Raw genomic sequence first — 21,795 nt, forward strand, 5'->3', positions numbered from 1 at the left:
CTTAAATGTTTAAAAACCCCACATACACACACTGCCACCCCACAAAGTATATTAATCCTACAATCATATACTTATTCCTCGCCCTCTAACGCTATCATTAAATTAATAAATATACAATTAATGCAGAAATTCATATTTACCCTAAAGAGAAAATGTTTACGATGATCAGGGCCACTATCATGGACCAACAGAAATTCAGGTGGTTGCCACCTTCTCTTATTACATATTTCCATCAAGGCAGACACAGGATGTTTGCCTGCAGAGAAAAAAAAAATAGTTATTTCCACCATCTGTGGCAACAAATTATGAATTCATGGTGAGGGTGAGCAAGAAGAAATTCAAGTGTACCCCTCACCTGACAGATCTTTCATTGCAGCAGAGAAGTTCCCAGACCTCTTTTGTGCTCTTTCTCCTACAGCAACAAGACCTTTAAAAAAAACAGTCAATGTTCATTGAATAAATTTCAAAGATCGTTTTAAATTATAATACAGAAACAACAATCCATGCCTTCAAATATAATATTCAACAAATTCTCACTACCTTTGATTTCTATATCAATCTTGACTCCTGTTTTGCTGTTTCAATATGTAAATCTATGCTTTATATTCATATGTACTACCATTAGAAATTCTAAAAATCAGATGTTCAGAAAACAAGAATTTAACATGACTATATATATAAATTTAGTGCCATAATTACCAAACTCTCCAGGTCTTTTTTCTAAGTTTACAAAGTAGTGGCTATTTACTCCAAGCGATTTCTAAAGGTTTCCAATTCCTCAAAAAATGCTGCTCAGTTAAATATGTTCCCCAAAAGGTGAGGATTTTAGGACACACATACACCACACACATAAAAAAGTGAGAAAGGCTGTCTCTATAAATAAATGGGTCCATTTTTTCCCAGCAACAAAGCCCTTTCTGATTTATTAAATGCAAGATATTCCTAAAGACAAACACACCATCACTGCATAACCTCCCTTTCCAAAGTGGTCTAGTTATGTTACTATCCAAAATCAGTGCTTTCCCAATTTCCATTTATCCTAGGGATACTTTCTCAACCAGTAGTTTGAGAATTCTGCTGCTATGCTTTCCCAAACCTACGCCATGTTGCAATTCCAAAGAGAAGTTCCCTGGAATTATGCAGTGCATCCAGATGTTTTCTTACAATAAATCACCTCTTATGACAAAAAACATCTTATTCAACTTATACAACCAGTGTCACTGTGACATAATTAGCACAATGTCCTTTTCTAATTCAAAGTTTGAATTAATGCTACAATATAGGATGAGTCTCATGCTACTTCTAACCTATTTGAGTATCATTAAAATACACTCCTTCCAATTTGAAATAAGATGGCAACACGATTCTATGTGGGTGACAATGCAGATATTCTGATGAAAAACATTTTAAAAAATAATAATTTGGTTAGATCTAGTCAGTTTCCAAAGTTAAGACAATAATTGCATTAACTTCAAGTTAACTTTCTATGTGATTATAAAGATAAGGAAAATAATTTTAAATCTTTCAGTTTTTAAAAATCAGGCTTAAACAAGGTACTGAAATTACAATGAACTGGCATCCGCATGTGATTATACTTAGGATATACTTACTACTCTAAGGGAAGAAATTATTTGAAAGGAGTAAATTGGCTGTTACATGTTATCCAAGTGTATTTTTAATACTTGGCAACTACATGCAGGCTTCATCAATAAATATCCAGGTATCTGAGAACAGCAGCAAAATACAGGCAGATATAAAAGTTCCAAGGTGCCCCAAACAAAGGACAAAATGAAGAGGTAACGTTGTTGGCAGCTGGTCTACTATTCCCTAACTCCAATCAAACTCAATTACTGAGCTTGAAAAAGAGACGTGAAGAAAAAACAGCACTCTAATAGGAAATAAAGAGAATACTGAGACAAAATATCTGAGAAAGAAAATAAATCTGTCAAGAGAAAACAAAATGCCACTTTCTAAATATGAAATCTAGTTAAAATTTTAATCATATATACATTTCTGTAATATTCCATAATATTAAGCAACTAACATAAGTTGCCTTTTAAAAGCTCAAATTACTGTTTCCATCTATATGTGTTTAAGCTGCTGAAAGTGGGATAAACTTTCTTTCCTAACAAATATCTGTATATATACTAGAAGTGCCTCCAGTTCAGGGTCAGACATCAAAACAATGTTATAACAGTAATGAGGAAACCCTAAATGTTAAAAGAGGTATAATAAACATTCCAAAAAAACCTTGTTACCTTTTCGGTCTGTTTTAAAATCAACTAGGATAGGTTCCTTATTTCCTTCTTTGTTTTTTCCTAATCCTTCTCCTTCTCTCCAGCCCATTTTTCTCATCAAAACGGCTCCCATTCCTCCAGTTACCGGGGCTGCTCTTAAGAACTGATCCTATCCAAAGAAAGAAAGGTAAAATGTCCCCATTTTACAGTTAGAATTTGACTGCCAACTCAGTGTAACTTTATTTTTTAAAAATCTCATTTTATTTTACTTCTAGATCTGTTATAGTTACAGCAATTAAATTTAAATGCTTCTTTACTTTATATACATACTGTATGTACTAATTATTTTCACATTAACATAATAGTATTTTCAACTCAAGGCAAATAAATGGCAGTTTTAAAACAGTGACCCTCGTGCCCTCCTCCAAAAAAAAAAAAATTAGAACACTCCTGTTTTCGTCCACTATTTAGGTTCACTGGTATCTCTTCTTAGCTTGCAAAATAAAAAGAAGGCAATGTTAAAACAGTCAATAATATTAATTGTCCCAGGTGTACCTAGTTAACAAATAAAGCCCAGAAATCATTTAGAAATAGTTTGGACACTGAAGAAACATACTGTTATCATCCAAAGTTTTCGTCCCCATTCTACCATAAAGCAAGTATAAATATTTTACTTAGAAAATCCCTATGAAGCAAAAAGATAGTTCTTTAAAATAAATTTACAGTTATTGGAAGACAATCACATAAAATACCCTGTAATTATACCAAACTGAATTTGATTTCTTTCAAAACCTAGCTTGATGTTAAAAGACTTTTAAAAAACTCCTTAAATGTTTACATACCTAGGCCTCGGTAGCAGCAGTGTTGTGAATAGTAGGGCTGGCACTGACCGGGGCAAGAAGGCAGCTACAAGGATTTGGCCCTGAAACAAGTTTCCATACAGAGGGGTGAAAGTTCACAGGTTATTCTGTGAACAGTCATCTCTCTTGTATCCAACCCACTGAACCATAATTTCCATCAAAGCAGCAAAGCACTTAATGTCATAAGATGCACAACTATATATACATTAGCATGGTCAACAGTCAATTATTTTCACACATTAAGAAATATGCAATGCCTTTTAAAGGACATCTAGGTATGTATAACAAATTACTGAACTCTACTGTTGATCTTTATGGCCATTTTCTTAAAATTTCATGACATCTCCAAATTATTTCCCCTTATTATTAAATTTTACATTTACATTCACTAGCAAATATATATTGTAAGTCATTAACTTATCAACAAGGGGTAGAAAATTTCAGTTAATCTAGGATTAGTATGCACTAACTAATCATTTTCCTGTATTGATAAGTTAATACTAAGTTTTTTTAGATCTTTGTTCTACACAGTGTAAAACTGTATATTATTATTTTCCCCCCAGCTTTTTACTTATATGCTAGGGAGAAAACATGCCAATGATCTGTGTGACTAGACATTAAGTTCAACAAGGTGCTCTGATGGAAGGAGGCAGCTGTGGAGGTAAAAACATACCCCTGGTTCAGTTCCTTATTTGGTGCAGGCCATGCAGTGTTGATGTATAAAGAGAAAAGTTAGCTGATGCTTGGATATCAACTGCCTTGTTGCTACACACCTAGAATGACTTTTACTTACTTCCAGGTTCATCCGCCCCTCTTTTCCAGGAAACACTCCTAAAAAAAAGGGCAACTGTGCAGTGTAATCCCCAAATAACAAATCCCCAAATAAGCCAGGCTTCCAATTTTGTTTCCATTCTCTAATATCTTCATCTGTTTCTTTGCCCCACTGTGTTTACAATTCACCAAAAAGCTGATTAATCTAGTGAGACTACAACAGTAAAAAATATTCATCAGGTCATGTCCAAATAAATCATTCCATTCCAAAAAATAAAGGTTCTTTTAAAATCAGTAACCATTTTAAAATGTTTTACTGACAAAAAATAATAAAACTCTCCTTTTTCATCTAAGGAAATACTGCAACAAACTAAAAAGAATGAGAATGTTGGCATTCCAAGTAGTTTTTAACATATGAAGAGGGCGTTGGGCTATAGCAAGGCAAGAAAAAGCCAAATGATCATTTAAAAAATTTTTCTAAACACAAACAGGTTTGACAATGAAGATAAATGTTAATTTTTCTGTTGCCTAATAACGTTTCCACACATTCTAGCTCATTTTTATTAATATATTCCTTCCTTTATGTTACTAGCAAATATTCTTCAGTAACATAAAAATGGAACTTTTCCTGAAAGCACTGCTTTCTTCAGTATCTAACACAACTTTATCTCATGATAATTTATCAAAATGATTTGCAACATATTTACATGTAAAATGACATAAAAATCTGTCAACTGCAAGACTGGAAATGAAAATTAAGGGAAGTTTACAGGGAACCAACTGAATCTGTAAAGATTCAATTTTTAAAAATTAACATGTTTAGAAGTATGTTTAGAAGTGTTATGGATCAGCACTTCATTATAGAAATGAAGACCAAAATTTTACAATGTAATGGTCATTCAAAAGTTTCTACGGTGGTGGCAGGGTTCTACCTAGTAATGTATACGACTAATTATTATGTATCTAAACACCCTTCAAGTCTAACTTCCTAAAATACCGAGTACTCAGCTTCAAGTTTTAATAGTATTACAAAATTAAAACTGTTAAATAGATGTACATTTACAATTCTATAATTCTTCCCAATGAGATGAAAGCTATTTTTCAAAAACTATACAAGTTACTTTCATATTTGAAATACTGTATTATAATTAGTCCAAAATTAATTCAAACTTAAAAATATTTCGCTGGATTCTCATCTCTTTTCCAATAGTAATCCCTAGTAAACTACGTAAATTGTAATTTTCTTAATGAATCTGGACTCACTATGCATATGTTAAGAGTACAACTATTTCCCCCCCAAAATGGCAGGCAAAGTGAGAATATATATGTTTTATATTAATCTGTTAAAGAGGATCACCAGAGATAATGCTATCAAAATTGAAATAAACATGAAAGGTCCAAAGCAAACAAAATCTTCGTCTTTTCAGAAATTCAGCTCATTCACTGGCACTCATGCCAATTCTCCACAGGTACCCATCACATCATTACCACCCTGAGACGCATGAGTAAGGACTTGTTTTCATGTGACACTGAAATTCCAAGTAATTACTTGCCCATGATCACAAAAGAAGTCAGGAGTACAGCAGGATAAAGAAACCTTCCCAATCCATTAGACCACGTAGCCTCACAGTTTCAGCACTGCTATGCTGCCAGTACTCCTGAAACAAATTTCCAATCACCCATCCAACCAAACCACGACCCTTCACCAGAATGCATTTCTTCAGAAAACCCTTCTTAACCACCTAAGACTCCCCCAACAATGAGGCAGCCGTAGGTGGAGTTCACAGGTCTCATTGCAGGAATCTGAAACCAGGAGCACCTACATCTTCACAGCACGAGGCGTCCGTCCTCTCCCTTGAATTTAGGTCTCATATGTCCTGTTTTTTCATGAGATCAGTGGTTCTCAAATTGAGCCTGTGGATCACCAAAGGCCACCAGGGCCTAAATGGTGGTCCACAGATAGTATTCTCCATCCCCAACCCAACCCATTTGCCCTTCAACACTGCCCACCCCACGCTCCAGCCATCCTCCCCCAGCCTTCCAGTCCCATGGCAAAATCACCACATGCAGTGCTAATACTAGGGCCTCCCAACCATTTGCTATAATCAACAGCTAACAAACACAGGGATCTGGGGCTGAAGATCACAAGAGGGGTGAGGAATAGGGACCTAGGGAGCTTACAAGGAGGGTGCAGGCACTAGGGAAGGGGAAAGAAGGGCAGAGGAATAAAGCAATGGAAAATCAGGGTGGTAGAGGGCTCTTGGGGGGCAGTGATCCACCAAAAAATAAACCTGTAATAAAGTATCCCATGATGAGAAAAAATTTGAGAACCACTGCTTTGAAATCATAACGTTAGTTGTCCAACAGGAACTGGAATATTCTGAACAGCATCTGAGATACATTGTTAGCATTCAAAACAGTTTTTAAAAACCACCCCCCAGAAAACCAGCGGCAGCAAAAATAAATAAATAAACAACCTCAAGATATAAACTGAGTGGCTCTTGAGCTATATTATACATTGGCCATTGTCTCATGAATCCGGTCCATCTTCAGTGTCCATCCTGGAGTACATACATATAGCAAATTTACTCATGAACTTTGGTTAGAGTCACTGGCCTCTTCGTGCAATTTTAATAAAACACTTCCTAAAAAATTTTAACTTTCTACTTATAAACACTTTTGTATGTGCATTATGTTGTGTACCTTTTTAATCCAGGCTTGGGCACCGGTATTGGCTAACTGTTCTTGTGTCAGAACCTGTACTCCTGTACTTCCTGTGAACTGGCCAGGAATTGAGTTCAGCTGAGCCCAGGCATCAATCTGAAGAAAAGATGCTTCAATTAACTAAGTAAAAATTATTTATATCTGGTTAAATTTCCACTGGTAGTAACAATTTAATTCACTAAATAAAATGGTTTTTGTTCCTAAAAAGGCTGAATAACAGGCTTAAAATCTAATTTTTAAGACCATATACTCAATTTATACATATTTAACATTGTTTCCCTAAACATTCCAAAGAAGTTGTTTAATAACATTTAGTGAATCTCATTAATAACATGATTTGAAATACAGCTCTAACATCTAAAAAGCATAGCTATCACACTCATTCTCCAACATATCACCACTGATATATGAAAATACAGAAAAGAGCTCATATGGCAAAGGGTCCCTCCCTTCCTGCTTACATATCTCATGTAAAATGCATTCCGAATTTTTAATTATTTTCTTTGAAGTATTATAAACCCAAAATAAATTCAAGATATGTGCTTATGCTTAAAGAGTAATACAGGAAACCGTTCACTTGAACATATACAATGGCTTTCTTTAAAAACTGTGCACTACATTAACCATGAGCATTTATCTTGAATCATTTGTCATTCATTTGTCATTCAAGGTATATTTACCGAACTCCTGATATTGTTGGGCAATGTATTTCCTATCTGTCTGAATGTATACTTATTATTTCTATATAGATCTACCACAGGAAGGTAGAGGAGAAATGGAGAAGCTGTCCATTGGAGGAGTATACACAATGGACAGTTTCTCCAACTCTGGACTCACACTGACTGGGTTTGAACCCCAAGCTCCTCCACTTAGTTTTGAGACTGTGGCCATAACTACGTAGTTTCTTCAGCTGGGAAACAGGAATTCATAATACTGCCTACACCTCACAGCACTATTATGGGCACTTAACTATTTTTATATACCAGGTTATAAATGCTATGACAACAGGCAACTTTTTCTATTTTACTCTCTCAAACAGTTACTGTCACATAGTACATAAGAGTACATAGTACAAAATTTATTTGTACTAATAAACACAGTACAAATGTGTAGCAGTTTGATAACATTCAAACATTTAAATCATTCATTTAAAATAAGTTAGCTAACTAGGATAAATTACTTATTCCCTTGGATTTTCAAGATAAGGATCTACATTTCAACAGCATGCCACAGATTCTGCTTATGTCACAACAATCTTGTGAAATTCTAATTTAGACATTAAAAACTGCTACATACCCGTTCCTGAGCTCGATTTAACATGCTCATGGCTTCAAGGTCAAATGCATTCTCACTGAGTCTTTTCTGAGCAAGTGCCCGCTCACTCATTGCTGTAGAGATGTCCACAGGCTAAGAAAGAGAACATAGATAATTATCTCAAATTATGACAGATCCCTAAATTCTGAAGTGTTGTATCTTTAGTTGCTACATATCAAAACAATAGTCTTATATACATTAATAATCTTGTAAAGTTGGTAGAAGACTCAAAAAGGTAAAGTAACCTTGGAAACTAAGATTGCTTGTTACAAAGTATCAAAGGCAGTAGTTGAACTCAATCCAAAATCTGACTTATTCCATATTTTATCAAATTACGATCATAGAAAGTTCTGTGAACTGAAAACTCCTCAGCCTTCACTAACAAGTCATTTACAATAAACAGACTTTTCTGAACTCTTTTTAACTATTTATTTTCTACTCATTAGCAGTTATTTTCTCCTATTAGCATAACCTTCAGAAGCAATAAGCAAGGTTCTTGACTAAGCAGAAAACCACTATCGTGTCAATGATCTCTCTACTCATCTATAGATCTTTTTATCTTCTTGAAGTTCTTCATATAGTTTGATCTTAAAACTCAATTTCTTCTAATATATTCACTATGTAAATAAATGAACCTTTTGTTTCTAGTTTATATACATTTATGACTGAAGTTAAACTATTTCTGTGGAGGTACATCACATAAAACACTTAAAATGAGGTATGTTTGAAATGTCATAGGTCCTCTTTTTCAAAGCTCATATTCTACCTGTTAAAAAAACTTACTCTAAGCAGAGGTGACTTTCTGATTTAACTTTTAAAAACATTTCATAATGTCCAGGAAAATTCTGAAAGGTAATTTTTAGAGCAAATTCCCAATTTGTCAGATTTGTGGAAGACTCAACCACAGAAGGAAAAATGCATCAAGTGAGTATCTGATGTTTTTTTATTTCTAACATTAAGAGCTCAGGTTAATTTGTATCAACTTACCAATTCTTAATATTTGTTTTTCTTCTAACATGACATAACCCATTAATATTTCCTGGTTATTTCGCCCAAGAAAATTCATTTTTGGGAAATGTTCATCTAACACGGGGAGGTTTTTCTATATTCATATACAAAGAATGATTAGTAACTACTGCATAGGTTTGACAAATATAAGGAAGTCAGTAAAATAAGTTAACAGCTAAGGATTTATTCAAAAAGCTAATAAGTAAAGGCTACCTGTAATTTGTGTATTTCAAAATACTTCTTTTAAAAACAACACCTGTATAGTAGAGAAGGGTGTATGACTATGAATAATAGTGTCTCACACATTAAGGATTACTAACCTTCCTCTTCCTAACTGTAGAACCCCTTAATCACTCCATCATTCCTAGTTATCTCGCTGAATCACCTAATATTCCTTTAGCAAGATTTTCCTTACAAAGTACTACAAAGTATAGATTCTTATATATGCCTTCTTAAAATGAAAGCAAAATTAAACTGAATTCATTCTGTAATTGTTTATTAAACTATAGATCTCATTAATGAAAGATCTTAACTTTTTAGTTGACTAAATTATTCACACTAATCACAACATTCCTGGAGCCTCTGAAAATCTAAGCAAAGACTGAAACACTAAAAATTTAGTATGTTCACTATTCACTTATAATTCTGACGGCTGGGACTTCTGGCCAGAATTTATATTCCTTTGGCCTACCTTAGATGTTTCCTAAACTCTCACATAGGATTACTGATGTAATTTTAAAAGGCCCACCAAATATATCTCACATATACTGTTAATTAACCTTGCCAGAATTACTCTGGGTTTCATAGCAGTCTATAAACCTAAGTGTTAGGGTATTTAGGTATAAATAATAAATTTTTATTCAAAATAGTCTAAACTTGGAGGAGATATGGGGAAAATGTTACCTACCAACCATTCCCAAACCTTCCCTGATCCCCAATTTCCAAATATAAATTAGCAATAAAAATGTAGTTAAGATAGCTTTGAAAACAAATTTTTCCAGAATAAAATTAATTCTTCCCAACTGGAAAGCAAATGAATATACCTATCTGTGAATTCATCCTTCTATAAACATTTTATATCTTCAAACTTTTTTCTCTTTAAGCCTTTACTGTGGATGCAGGTAACCTAATGCTTCATCATTTTATCACCAGGATGAAACTTCTTTCAAATCTCTAAGTAATGTTTTATGTTAAATTCACATCTCACTCTGCAAAGAATTTTAATATAGCAACTTTGATGCTTAAATTTATTTGATAAAATTACAACTAGTTTTTTTTCCTAAGGTAATACAACTTTATTTGTTCTTCAACAGGCTTACAGAGTGAACTGCAAGTTCATGTCAAAATTTTATTACCAAATAATTTGACTACTGATTTCATATTCAGATTTTTTAAATGTGAAGAAATATATTCAAAATAGAATGAATCAGGATTATCTTAAGGATCTTCAAAAGTTCGCATCAATAAGCATGTTTTCAGGTTTTCAAGGTAACTCAGAATATACAATGCATAAAAAGCCAACTATAATATTCAAGGACTAGACTGTTATTATTAAAACACTCATTTCACAGCTAGCCTTTACAGCTGTACTGTCCAATATAATTTTCAACAGTGACAGCTAATAAGCTCTTGAAATGTGGCTAGTGACTACTATATATTGGGGGGGGGAGAGGAGAGAGAGAGAGAAAGAGGGAGAGAGGGGGAGAGGGAGAGAGGGTGGGGGGGGGGAGAGAGAGAGGGAGTGAGTGTAGTCTATAGTATACCATACTTTATAGTGGAGCTTTACAGCCTTAACCACCTTTTAATGTTGCTCAGAAACAAGAATGTGAAAGGTACCAAAATGATGCTAAAAACTCCTTACTAAAAACTGGGGGAAAAAATCTTAAGTCTCATAGAATACTAATATCAAGCTGTCTGTCATCAACAAGCTTTGTTTCCACTGACAATACTATAGACTTTCTAATATGTAAAGTATAATTATATAAAGTTTAACTATGATTGATTAATATTCTAGCTAATATAATGGGGGTTAAGGTTTACTTTCTTTTTTCTTGGAACTTGTTCTAAAAGGTGAAATCTACATAAAAGTGTCATGAATAATTCCAGTTCACATTAAATCCTGACCAAGTTATTTCATTTACTTCATCAACACAGATTACTACTTCTTCTATAACCTATAAAGGTGCCAGAAATAAAATATGTAACATAATTAGCACCATGTAACATGTATTTCAGGGTCTAAGTTATAATCATGTAAGTTCTGTATCTTCCTCATTTAAAAAAATTCTTCTAAATTAATTTATTTCCTCCTTTTGTTAACCCAACTGTTTACATAAAGTATCCTAAGTATTTCTTAAAAATAAAAGGATATGAAAGAGCTAGAGAATTATGAGTCAGATAAAGAAAGTAGCTCCTAATATAAAAATTACTTTCTACACTAGTTGCAGGTATCTCAAATTAAGACAACATAAGTTTTAATTATAAAGAAACTAAAGAAGCATCTTACCTACATACAAAACATGATTTTAAAATATTTAGAATACATAGGTTCATATAGAAATGAAAGACAACTACAAAAACAAAAGCCACATTAAATATGTCTGTTGTTAATGTGTTGTTTTAAAAAGTGAATTATCAATCTTTTTATTATATAAAATAATCTCGTGTAATGTTTAACTTATACGTTTAATCTAAATGAATTATAACAGAAAAACAAACAAAACTTAATAAATGGTTTAAGGAAATTCAGTGTTAATCACCTAGGACAATTTAGGGAGAGAATGAATGAGAAGGCTGTAATTACATTCTATCACTGCTAGGACCTATGTGTTTAATTTCCAATTGAAATTTTCACCTTGTCCCTAGAACTTAGCTTACTTAAACTTCATAAACTTAGAGTTTCTATACGTTAGCTCCATTGGGATGTAGAAATATTCTTCAGCAATAAAAACGAAGCACACAGCCTGAGATAAAAATTATCTTCACATGTAAGCGATCACTAGACCTTAATGGAGAGCTACTTATGGACCTCTAAAATATTTATGATAGTAAACCCAAGGAAGTTTTATGTCAAAGATGACATTTAAAATCTTTTACCCAATAAGCCTTTGCTAACCTTATTACCAAGAATTAATGTCCCTCAGGACAATTTTTTAAATGTTAGTTTTCCAACACTTTATTTCAATGCTTATAAATCAAATTCACACAAAAATATGTTAAAAATTCTGTAGTCACGCCTTACTGAGGATGATGATGGCTTGCTACTTCCTAAGACGATGCTATGTCAGTAGGGCAGCCAATCTGATGAGTTGATATTCCATAAGATATGAATTTATGTTGATCCATCCATATCCACTCATACTTATGTCAAAGAGCACTCATGTCCAAGACAATTGGTGAGATTAAAGATCATAGCAAAACATAAAATCTGTGACCTTTGCCTAAATGTTTTATGCTCAAAACTAAAGAACCACAAAATCCGTATTTATTAAAATGAAAAAGACCAATGGGTAAAATAAATTTTTAAAAACTATTTGGTTAAAATGTTGACTTTAAAAGAACTTTTAAAGAACTTTCTTTTACACTATAAAGCCTTTATTTCAACCCAAGAGGGACTCAAAAGGATCAATGCTCTCATAAAATGTCACCAACAGTATTCCATAAACATTGGTGTACAGAATATTAATCTTACAAATACGGTATAAGATCCAGTTAAATAACTAAAACTAAACATTTTATAATGTGAACATTTCCTCTAGGTGTTTAATATTATAGCTACATAAAAGTACAGAAACCTGAGGCAGAACAAAATCCTGTCCCTTTCCTAGAATTTTAAGATTGTTTTGCTTAAAATTAAAGTTAAACCTATATGTTGAGTTTAATCTAAAACTAGCTTTCAGAGTTCTGATATCAAATACCTGTATATATCCTCCCACAGGAGAAATCTGCTTCATTTATTTAGCTGTCCGAGTAGAACCCTTCCTTTTACCTCCTGCTTTAACACTCCCTTATTATAAAATTTGAATACCCACCTTTTTCCCCTGGGATTTCTTTGGAGTTAATTCCTCCCAACTTTTAATTAAAATCTGACAAGCACTTTCGATGACAGACAAGGCTAAGGCACCCCACCTCCCGTGTTAAGACTAAAATGGGCTGAGTACTGAATTTCGAATATATATACATATATATAAAAAAACTCGGTCAGAAACAAAGTCATCAGGATTCATGAAGCACTTTCCCCATGTTCAACTGAGTTAAAATAGTTATTGTCACTTATCTTCTCAGGAAAACCCCTTGGAATTTTGCAATTTTATTTTATAGGGCTTCATTCTGTCGCAAAATTTTTTTCATGTAACCTCCATTTTTTCCAACTCTTTGTTAAATGCTTAATTTGCAAGAAATTACTAAGCATATGTATCAAAATTTCTAAATAAGTCTGTTCAGCCCTCTTATCATGGTTTGTAGTCAGCTACTACAATATTTAAGTCAGTTGCAAATATGTTATCCTTTCCTTGTTCAGATGTGCAGGTAGCCAGATTTAGCGATTAGCAACTGAGGTACTCAAATGGTTTGACTAAAATAATGTTCAAACCAGCTATTCCTCCCTTACTGGTGATGGCATAATTTGCTTCAACTGTTGAATCCCATGAAAACACAGATCATCACTGGTGACTGTAAGTTGCATTGGCTAGTTATCATGTCCCAGCCAGCTTCACTGTATAGAACTCGCTTTTAAAAATGCCGCAGGTCCAAAAAAAAAAAAAAAAAGTAAAAATGTCACCTATGAATAGCTCAGGGGGAAAAAAATACTACCGAAAAGTTTCTGATTTGGGTTCTGTTCACTTTCTAATTTCAAACAGGATTTGCATATTTGTAATACTGGAGATGTTTAGTGGAAGATGATGATATGGCTAATAAAGGAAACCTGAAGATGAGCAGTACAGGTCTCTCTGACCTACATATCCCAGAACTGCAAGAAAAGGAAGTGGGGAAGAAGTCCCACATTGTAAAGGCATCAGATATCTAATCCAGTCCTTGAACAAATGTCTGGGCTTTGGAAACCAAGGGCAAGAGGTGATGACTAGTCTATGGTATTTAAAACTCCCACCCTCCCCTAGTAAGTAAGTCTCCACCCTCCCAGATCCCCCAAGCGTGATTTTGCACAACAAGTTAAATAAAAGTAAACTGTTTATTAAAAGATACAGCAAAGGTACAGATACAGAGATACATACAAAGATACAGATATATATATATTTACATATATATACAGTCTTGCTGTTTTCATGTGCACTATATTTAGCAGCACATTAATCAGGCGGCATTTTACTGGGGTCATTTTGACACTTGGCATTATTACCGCGTCATTTTGACAAGATGCAACTATAGCCTCATGAAAATTTCAAGGTGTGTTCCACTTCTCCAACTTTTAATAGTAGCAAAGAGGGGTAGGAGAAGGGAAATGGGAGTATACCAAGGCTGAGCATTAGGTTAAACACAAGAATTCAAAACGGCCAAGGTAGCACAGGGAAGGGAAAATGATTAAAATTAAAGGCTATCTGACAACCCAGAGAAATATTAAGAAACCATTATTTAAGGGCAATGGGCTATGTATCCAAGATGCTCACATCAGCCTACAATGACCTTTTCCAATCCACTTCTTGTGTTGAACCTGAGGATCTGCCTCTCTCCACTCAGTCCCAGTAAACTTGCTACCACCAAAATCTAGAGCTATAGAGCCTTGAAGCAAAACGGGAAGCTAAATAGTTATACCTTGGGCTACCTTCCCACAAGTGCAAGGAGGGCCCAATGTTGGGTAGGGATGTGACAACACTGTTCTCTGCAATTCGATGCTTTTCACTTTGTGGCTTGGTTCCACAAAGTGAATTGCATCGAGTTACTGTCAAATGAGAAGCTGCGGGTTGTTTCATCTGTCGTTTAACCCGGCCCTGCCGTTTACCCCGGCCCTAAGAAGAGTGAAACAGAATCCAAATCAGATATAAAATAACAATAAAATGGCAGATTCAGGTATAAAAAAGGAAAAATATGTAATATTCCTCTTACTTACCTCAGAGGGCAAATTGCTGCTGAAAACATTATCGTCATCTTTGTTTTCTTCACCATTTTTCTCTACAGGAACCCACTCTCCATAAACGCTATCCGCTTCTTTTTTTCGATGTTGAGATCCAGATGACACAGGAAATTCTTTTGTTAACGTTACCTGGCTTTTTGGTGGAGTTGGCTTTGCTGCAGCAATCTAAAAAAAAAAAATGTTTCTTAATTAAAACTCAATAGATTTAACAGAGATGATTTTTGTTCATTATTTCTCATAGTATTTAATTCAAAAATTAAACTAAGTTCCATTAAAGTTTTAAATAATTCCCTAAGTTGTATTATTTCATCAATCCATAAATGCTAATACTCACATTCAGATTGAAAAAAATGGGTTTGGGTTCACTGAGTTTAAATGGATGATGATAAAAAGGAGGTTCTTCTTCCTCTTCATCCGAAACATGAGGCTTATTCACTATTACATCATCATCTTCTTTACTCTGTGCGATTTGTTTGCATTTCTTAAAAAGTAAAAACAAACAAAAGATAAATCTTACACTCTAGGTAAAAACAACATGTAACTTCTTAAAAGAACCAAAACCACATAAAACTAAAACGACAGGTTATAGATGGGTAACTTGGCTTATTAGCTATTATTTAAACACACTTTAGCTGGTCAGTCAGTCAACAACATTTATTGAGCACCTACTATGTGCAGAGCACTGTACTGGGCACTGTCCAGGGAATACAAAAAGAAAGTAGAAGACATGGTCCCTGCTCTCAAGGAGCTTACAATCTAATTCAAGAGACGGAATACATACACATGAAATTGAGGAACGCTTTTACAGAGCAACACAAGTAACAAGTGCAAACTGATATAATACAAACTGAGTACATAAGTGCTGAAAGAACAAAAGCTTAAAAGAGAATAGAATCAGGCAGAATTTGGTAATCCAGGGATATTCCTTGAGTTCTAAGCCAGATTTTCATAGATAACAAAGACTGGCAGAGAAAAGAAAGTGATCCTAGTCAGGTGGTAGAAAGGTGAGAGCAACTTATTAGAAGGGACAAGAGAGCTGAAGATGAGGCTAAAAACATAGGGAAACACTAAGTGTTCACAGGTTTTCAATAAGGAGTTTGGATCTGACAAGCAATAGAAGCCGCCTTTAATAGGTCCTCAAATTAAAAAAAAAGAAATTGTAATTCCTATTGTAATAAATCTAAGTGAGGAAACAGATTAGGAAACTATACAATCCCCAAAGGTATGACAAAATAAAAGATTTGAAACATTTATGATTTGGTTAGATAGTAACATCTCTCCATAAATGTCTTGTAGATTGAGTCTCTCTAAAGGAATAGAACTCAAGAATGGAAAATAAGGCATGATGGAGAGGGTGCAATTCATGAGGTCTGACACATAAAGCAAAGTCAATTCCTTCCTGAGAAGCAAAGGAACAGACTCCATTACCTGGCTTTATAAAAAGGTCAGAGTAAATTTGGGTGGAGTTGTCTCTATACAAGCAGTAGAATTTGTCACATCCATTTTCAATTGAAAATATTACAATAGGATAAAAAGCTCATTTAGCCAAAAACAGAGTATACTAAGCTTGTAACCAAGGGGAACAGAGTATATTGACAGTGGCAGGCTGGCATAAGGCTAGCCAAGAGCAAGTTTCAATATATGAAACTGTGTGGTATTTCTGGATCCTAGCAGCAATATTTCAGCATCCCCCCCGCCCCAGAAAAAAACAAATAATATTAATAAAACAAAGCCAAAAAAAGCCTCAATTGAAAAGATCAAATTCTTAAAAACAAAAATAAGTGTGTTTAAAATATATATGTTACTGCCAAAACCCGAACCGCAAGGAAGAACTGATAATGGCCGGCCATTATCACCAATGGCTGATACCAAACAGCCAAAACCCGAAATGTTGATGCGAAAGAAGTTCCTTTCAGGCAATGGCCAGCTATTACTCATTAATTTCCAAGCTCCGGTGGCAAAAGATCATTTCTGAAGATTGTCTGTGTCTTTGCGTATATGCAGTATACTCGTGGCGATCAGTGAACACGTCGTGAATGGAAACGAAACTGTAGGCGAGCTTCTGCGTGTTGCTCACTCAACACCTCCTCCATTCAAACGAACCGTCCCACTCCTCAGTCAGTTTGGCTTCTAAAACTGGAAAGCAAAAGTAATGGGAAGTAACTTTTAGCTAGCGGAGCTTAGCCATCCCGGATAATGGCCTGCTAAACAGAGCTTCTGCCGCTGCCACATCTGTATTTCGGGTTTTGGCCACTCGGTGCCAGCCATTATCAGTTCAGCCCACAATTCGGGTTTTGGCACGCTCCAGAGTCAACATCACTGGAATAATCCATTTAAGAAACAAATTCTATCTAACTTACCTCAGTTAGTTCTTCTATAGTAGCTCCTCCTGACTTTTTAGCAACTTTCTCTTCTATTGAAGGTGGAGGTGCAGGCTTTAGGTTTGGCGGTAAAGGAACACCAGCCTTAGCACACATGGCAGCTGCATTAGCTTTGGCTATTTCAAGTAATTGAGCCTTATCTGTAAGAGGAAAAATATAAGCAGTTTTCCTAAAAGTCTGTACCCTTCTGTATTACCAAAAGTTTTATATGCTAACAAAATTGAAGGCATCAATTTTCTGCCTCCCAGCTATGATCAAATCACTCTTTGGCTCAAAGTTTTTAAGCAAATGCCCCCTACTTAAAGAATTAAGTCCACTCGTAGCTTCTCAATAAAATACTACAGAAAATAGTGAGACCACCTTGCCTTACCTACAAAAAGCTTACTTTATTTTCCAAAATTATCATGCCCCTAAAATTACTTTCCTTCTAATTTCTGACATTTTAAACCACTCTTTGAGCCCAAGTTCAAGTGTCACCTCTTCTAACAAATCTTAAGTCAGAATTTAACATTCCTCTTCACTGTGCTCCCAAAGTGCTTTTACCTATACCAGTACTTACAGCAATCATCACACTCTGCTTTTTGGCAGTTTTACTATTTGGTAAACACATACATTACACTTTATCCACGTCTCCTCTACTAACCTGTAATCGCTTCAAGCACATACTAATACCTCTACTTTGAGTAAAAAAAAAAAACTCAAAAACCTTTCTGTTGAACTGAATGCATTCTCTCTTATTCTGTTAAGGCCTCTTTTCTTTAGACAACACAGACTTAGAAATGTCCAACTACTTGGATAATGATAAATTACCCATTATTTCTGCAGGGAGTCATGTATAATCCAAGTTTTAATAATCTCTGTACACTTCTTAAAATCGGGGGAAATCAGAGCACTTTATTTTTAAAATAAGGCAGATTATTAAAATCACTTTTAAAAAAGTCACTTTATTTTGCTAATGTCACCTACCCAGGTAAGTAATTCCCCATGTGCAAAATTCCCTACTCACTTCCATTACCTATTATACCAATTAGAATTACCTTCACATTTAACAGTGCTATCTTGCCATTTTAAGACATAACATTAAAGAAACATCATAATTATAGGTTTACTTTCAAGGATTTATTTTGGAATACATACAATAACAATCTGAGCATATACTAACCTTGTTTTTAACTGGACTTCTACTTTCCATTTTTGGTTATGTGAGATGGTTCAAGCAAAATAAAACATTCAAGTATGGAAACACCTTGGTTCTAATATACTCCAAAGTAAGTATTTCTTTAAACTCTAATTATCCCCACATGTAAACACAAGCTCTTCTAAATGATATAAATTTGGAAAAATACTTATCCTAAACCAATAACCCATAATATCCCATTTGACTCAAAGATCAGAAAAAACTCTCAAATTAAACTTAAATCATTCTCCATTATACTACCATTAAATTTTTAAATGACTTACTCAAATCTGTCAGACGTTTAGGTGACCTGCCTCTTTCCGAAGACCGAGATCGTTTACGACGGAGGGGAGATCTGCTGAACCTTCTTCTCAAGGGTGTTCGTGATCGCCTCAATCTGACTGGTGATATACTGAAGCTTCGTCTTCTTACCACAGACCTTGATCTTCTCCGACGGCTAGGGGTGCGGCTCCGTCGGCTCGGGGTGCGGCTCCGTCGGCTCGGGGTACGGCTCCGTCGGCTCGGGGTGCGGCTCCGTCGGCTTGGGGTGCGGCTCCGTCGGCTCGGGGTGCGGCTCCGTCGGCTTGGGGAAATGCTAAAGCTCCTTCTCCCCCCAGATCTAGATCTTCTTCTACGACTCGGAGTGTGACTCCGACTCCGCCGACTTGGGGTGCGACTTCGAGCTCTAACAGTTTTCCTGTTATCTCTGGAGCTTGATCTTTTTCTTTTTCTTTCCCTGGACTTGGATCTGTGCTTTGGAGATCTTTTGCGCTTCTCTTTTGATACAGATCGTCGTCCTCTAGACTTTGATCTTGACCTGCTGCTCCTCCTTCTGCGTCTTGAACGTGACCGTGAACGTGTCTGAGAGCGATGAGACTTGGACTTAGATGATCTCTTCCTTGCCCTAGAACGAGACTCACTGGTACGCTTCCGTGATTTGTGTTCAGAAGACTTGGACCGCTTACTTCGAGATCTTAAAGAAGAGTCTCTTTTCTTCTCTTTCTCACCTTTATCACGATTCTTATTTTTCTTGCTTTTTTCATGTGTGTCCTTAACTTTTACAAAAATTTCATAATCATCTTTTTCCTCTGAAGACGACTCTGAAGCTCTTTCTGGTATACTAACTACAATTGGACTGGCAGCAGACTTATCACGTTCAACTTCACTTGCAAGTAAGGGTCCTTCAATACCAGCTCTGAGACTTGTAAGTCGTTCCATGTCCTTAGGAAGCAATGGTCTCACTAAATCTGCTTCATTAATGTCATCGATATTGGCAGAAAATCCTGTATCAGACAATATCTCTTTTGTAGAGACAGGTACTTCTTTATCTTCACTATTTTCTTTAGGGCTGAGAGCACCTGCTAATGTCTGGTCACTCTCTTTTATAGGTAATGGTCCTTCTGCATCATTACTAATAAAGTTATTAGATGGTAAGTCAAGATGAATGTCTTTAGCAGGCAAAGGTCCCTCTATGTCAGCCTCACTACCACCACTGGGGCTGCTGGAAATTACCATGTCATGTTCGGTGTCTTGAGTAGTTAAACATACTTCATCATATTTACTAATTGAACTGAGAGCAGATGCTGTGGCAAATTCAATACCCTTACTAGTTCCCACTGTATCCGATTCAAGAGCAAAGGGACCAGTAGAAGACAAAGTTCCTCCTACATCAGCTTCACTAACACTAGGGCAGGTATCCAATACTGTGCACTGTTTAGTCTCATTGACTGGCAAACTTTTCTCTCCACCAATTTCACCAACAGCACCAGTGCTGGCAGCAGACACTGTGCTATGTTCCATTTCTTTAGCAATTAAATGATTATTTACATTATGGTCTATATTTACACCATGTTCACTTTCATAAGTGTCATTCTTCAGGTATCCTTCAGTATGTGGCTCCTCATCTGAATGCAAGGGAAACTCCTGCATGCCAATTTCTGGAGCAAGATTTTGATCACCAGATAGTAAATTCATTCCTTTTACAACACCAGACTCCAACATCACTGGTGTAGACTCTAAAACCATCTCAGTTGATATTACTTGAGTCTGCTCTGACACAGTAACAGCAGGCTCTAAAACTGACACAGTGGATTCTTGGACAGAAACAGATGGTTCTGAAACAATCATGTTAGGTTGAAAGACCGATACTGCTGGTTCCAAGACAGGCACAGCAGAGTCCACAGCAGAAACCACTGGCACAGGAATGGTAACAGGCTCTGGCTCAACCAAGGCCAGGGGCTCTGGGACAGCCTCAGCTAGTTGCCCTGGGACAGCCATGACCGGTAGACCTGGAACAGTCACAGCCAGGGGCTCTGGAAGAGCCTCGGCTAAAGGCTCTGGAACAGCCAAAACTGGGGGCTCCGGGACAGCCTCGGCTGGGGGCTCCACGACAGCCTCGGCTGGGAGCTCCGGGACAGACACAGCTGGTAGCTCTGAGACAGCCATGGCTGATAGCTCTAGAGTGCTCTGCGATGGCTCTGGAATAGTTACTGTAGGATCCAGCAGGGACATAGATACCTCTGATGGAACATGTTCTGAAGCTCTCATGGAATCAAAGGTTTCTGCTGTCTCTGACATAACAGAAGGCTCTGATGTTAACATAGTTGGTTCAGCTGACATTACAGGAGTTTCAGATACCATATAAGTCACTGGTCTCTCTGGAACAATTTCATGCTCTTCTGCTATTGCAGCAGATTCTGTAGGTGTTGATGTAACCGAAGACTCTGGTTCTAGTGGTGGCTCTGGAACAGTCATGGCAGCCTCTGATGCTAACAGTGAAGGCTCTGATGCCGATACTGAGTAATTAGCAGGCACTACCGAATGCTCTGAAATCTCACTTTGACTCACAGGAGGTTCAGGCAGCGATACAGACTCTTCAGGAGGTAATGCTGGCACCTCAGTAGGCCAAGCATTTTCAGCTGTTAATGCTGACTGCTCAGTTGGTAATGCTGGACCCTCTGGTGGTTCCTCAGGAGGCAATGGTGGTGTCATTGGTGGCTCCTCAGGTGGCAATGGTGGCATTGTTGGAGGTTCTTCAGGAGGCAAAGGTGGCACCATATATGCCTCTGTATATGTGTCAGTATAAGAATCAGTGTAAGAATCAGCTGTCATAGACATCATTGAACGGTCAGCAGTGTAAGAAGACATCATAGAGCGGTCAGCTGCAGAGTACGATGACATCATAGACCGGTCAGCAGTAGAGTACGATGACATCATAGACCGGTCGGCACCCATG

At 36.1% G+C, this 21,795-nt stretch overlaps 1 protein-coding gene across 1 annotated transcript in view; it reads right to left on the reverse strand.

Moving 5' to 3' along the window:
• Window positions 1-21,795, reverse strand: part of SON (SON DNA binding protein) — a 32,190-nt gene that overhangs the window by 1,482 nt on the left and 8,913 nt on the right. The window contains exons 4-12 of the mRNA XM_023533895.1: window positions 18,845-21,794; window positions 17,363-17,523; window positions 15,337-15,483; window positions 14,979-15,167; window positions 7,889-7,999; window positions 6,572-6,688; window positions 2,259-2,406; window positions 356-427; window positions 141-256 (exon numbers count right to left, since the gene is read on the reverse strand). Of these exons, the coding sequence (XP_023389663.1) occupies window positions 141-256; window positions 356-427; window positions 2,259-2,406; window positions 6,572-6,688; window positions 7,889-7,999; window positions 14,979-15,167; window positions 15,337-15,483; window positions 17,363-17,523; window positions 18,845-21,794 (4,011 nt within the window). The remainder of the gene's footprint in view (window positions 1-140; window positions 257-355; window positions 428-2,258; window positions 2,407-6,571; window positions 6,689-7,888; window positions 8,000-14,978; window positions 15,168-15,336; window positions 15,484-17,362; window positions 17,524-18,844; window position 21,795) is intronic.

Source organism: Pteropus vampyrus, unplaced genomic scaffold, assembly GCF_000151845.1.
Source record: "Pteropus vampyrus isolate Shadow unplaced genomic scaffold, Pvam_2.0 Scaffold114, whole genome shotgun sequence".
Taxonomy (NCBI): Eukaryota; Metazoa; Chordata; class Mammalia; order Chiroptera; family Pteropodidae; genus Pteropus; species Pteropus vampyrus.